Here is a 1,778-nt window from a genome sequence, read left to right as displayed (position 1 = left end):
CCCCCCCCCCGCCCCACCCCACCCCTGCCGGCTGAGCTCTCCCAGGGACTTGGTGCTCTCTCTAGGAGTGGCCTGTCGATGGCGGCACCAGCCTGGCCCCAGCTCTGCCCCAGAGGGACCTGCTGCTAACGGGGTAGGTGATTCCACGCCCCTCTCCTTTTCGTCGGATTGGTGGGGTGGGAGCAGAGCCTGGCGTGCGCACGGTGGCCCCTCGGGCTGCCAGTGACCCCCACAGCAGGCAGGCATCTCTGCGCACAGGCACGAGGACGGTACGGTGAGGTTCTGGGACGCCTCGGGCGTCTGCCTGCGGCTGCTCTACAAACTCAGCACGGTGCGGGTGTTCCTCACTGACACGGACCCCAACGAGAACCTCAATGCCCAGGGCGAGGACGAGTGGCCTCCCCTCCGCAAGGTGAGGCCAGGAGCCTGGGCCCCAGGGAGGGTGGTTGCGGCAGGCTGGGCCAGGCCCCATGGCTGCTCATGGGCCCCACTCCCTTGTCAGGTGGGCTCCTTCGACCCCTACAGTGACGACCCACGGCTGGGCATCCAGAAGATCGTCCTCTGCAAATACAGCGGCTACCTGGCAGTGGCAGGCACGGCGGGGCAGGTAGCAGGCTAGGCTAGAGGTGGGGACCGGGAGGAGTGGCTGGGCCACCTAGGGCCATATGTGGCTGTGAGCTTCCTGCTCAGATGGGGCAAGGGGGGCGCAGATTCGGGAGCTGCCTCCTTGGTGGCCTAGTACCCACCTGCTGGCCAGAGCACGTGCTACCACTGCTGCTCCCAGCAGATGGAGGCTGCTCACTTCCATCAGAGGGAGGTCCTGGGATGGCTGGTGCTCCCCCGGGAGTCAGGATTAAGGTCTGGGGTGGGGACTTGGCGCGGGTCCTGGGTTCTTGTTCCCACCGTCAGGGTTCCTGAGGTCCCGTCCCTGTACCGGGTTTGCTGAGCCTGTGCCGCCCACCAGGTGCTGGTGCTGGAGCTGAATGACGAGGCGGCGGAGCAGGCCGTGGAGCAGGTGGAGGCCGACCTGCTGCAGGACCAGGAGGGCTACCGCTGGAAGGGCCACGAGCGCCTGGCTGCCCGCCCGGGGCCCGTGCACTTCGAGCCCGGCTTCCAGCCCTTCGTGTTGGTGCAGTGCCAGCCTCCCGCCGTGGTCACCTCCTTGGCCCTGCACTCTGAGTGTTCTGCCCCCAGCCACGGCTTTGGCCTCTTTGACCACCAGCAGCGGCGGCAGGTCTTTGTCAAGTGAGCAGGGCGGCCGGAGCCCGGGTCTGGGACTGGGGCCCAATGAGGACCCCGGGTCGTGGGCGTGCTGACAATCGGATGCCCTCTCCAGGTGCACGCTGCACCCCAGTGACCAGCTGGCCTTGGAGGGCCCGCTATCCCGCGTGAAATCCCTCAAGAAGTCCTTGCGCCAGTCCTTCCGCCGGATGCGCCGTTGTCAAGTGAGCAGGGCGGCCGGAGCCCGGGTCTGGGACTGGGGCCCAATGAGGACCCCGGGTCGTGGGCGTGCTGACAATCGGATGCCCTCTCCAGGTGCACGCTGCACCCCAGTGACCAGCTGGCCTTGGAGGGCCCGCTATCCCGCGTGAAATCCCTCAAGAAGTCCTTGCGCCAGTCCTTCCGCCGGATGCGCCGCAGCAGGGTGTCCAGCCGCAAGCGGCGGCCAGCTGGCCCCCAAGGAGAGGTGAGGCTCGAGGCTGCCTTGAGTCCAGGCCGAGCTCGGAGCTGGCAGCTGCAGGGCCCCACAGCTGTCCCTCTCGGGCTTGCTGGACTGT

The 1,778-nt window shown here is 67.7% G+C and overlaps 1 protein-coding gene across 1 annotated transcript in view; it reads left to right on the top strand.

The window, feature by feature from the left end:
* The window catches only part of LLGL2 (LLGL scribble cell polarity complex component 2), a gene marked incomplete in the record, with an annotated part of 32,424 nt that overhangs the window by 26,584 nt on the left and 4,062 nt on the right, over positions 1–1,778 (top strand). The window contains 5 exon segments of the mRNA XM_027770787.1: positions 66–133; positions 259–412; positions 503–607; positions 965–1,245; positions 1,537–1,687. Coding sequence (XP_027626588.1) covers positions 66–133; positions 259–412; positions 503–607; positions 965–1,245; positions 1,537–1,687 — 759 coding nt within the window.

This window comes from Tupaia chinensis, unplaced genomic scaffold, assembly GCF_000334495.1.
Source record: "Tupaia chinensis unplaced genomic scaffold, TupChi_1.0 Scaffold000159_1, whole genome shotgun sequence".
NCBI lineage: Eukaryota > Metazoa > Chordata > Mammalia > Scandentia > Tupaiidae > Tupaia > Tupaia belangeri.
Note: the sequence above shows the minus strand (reverse complement) of the source record. Positions and strands in the feature narration are given on the sequence as shown.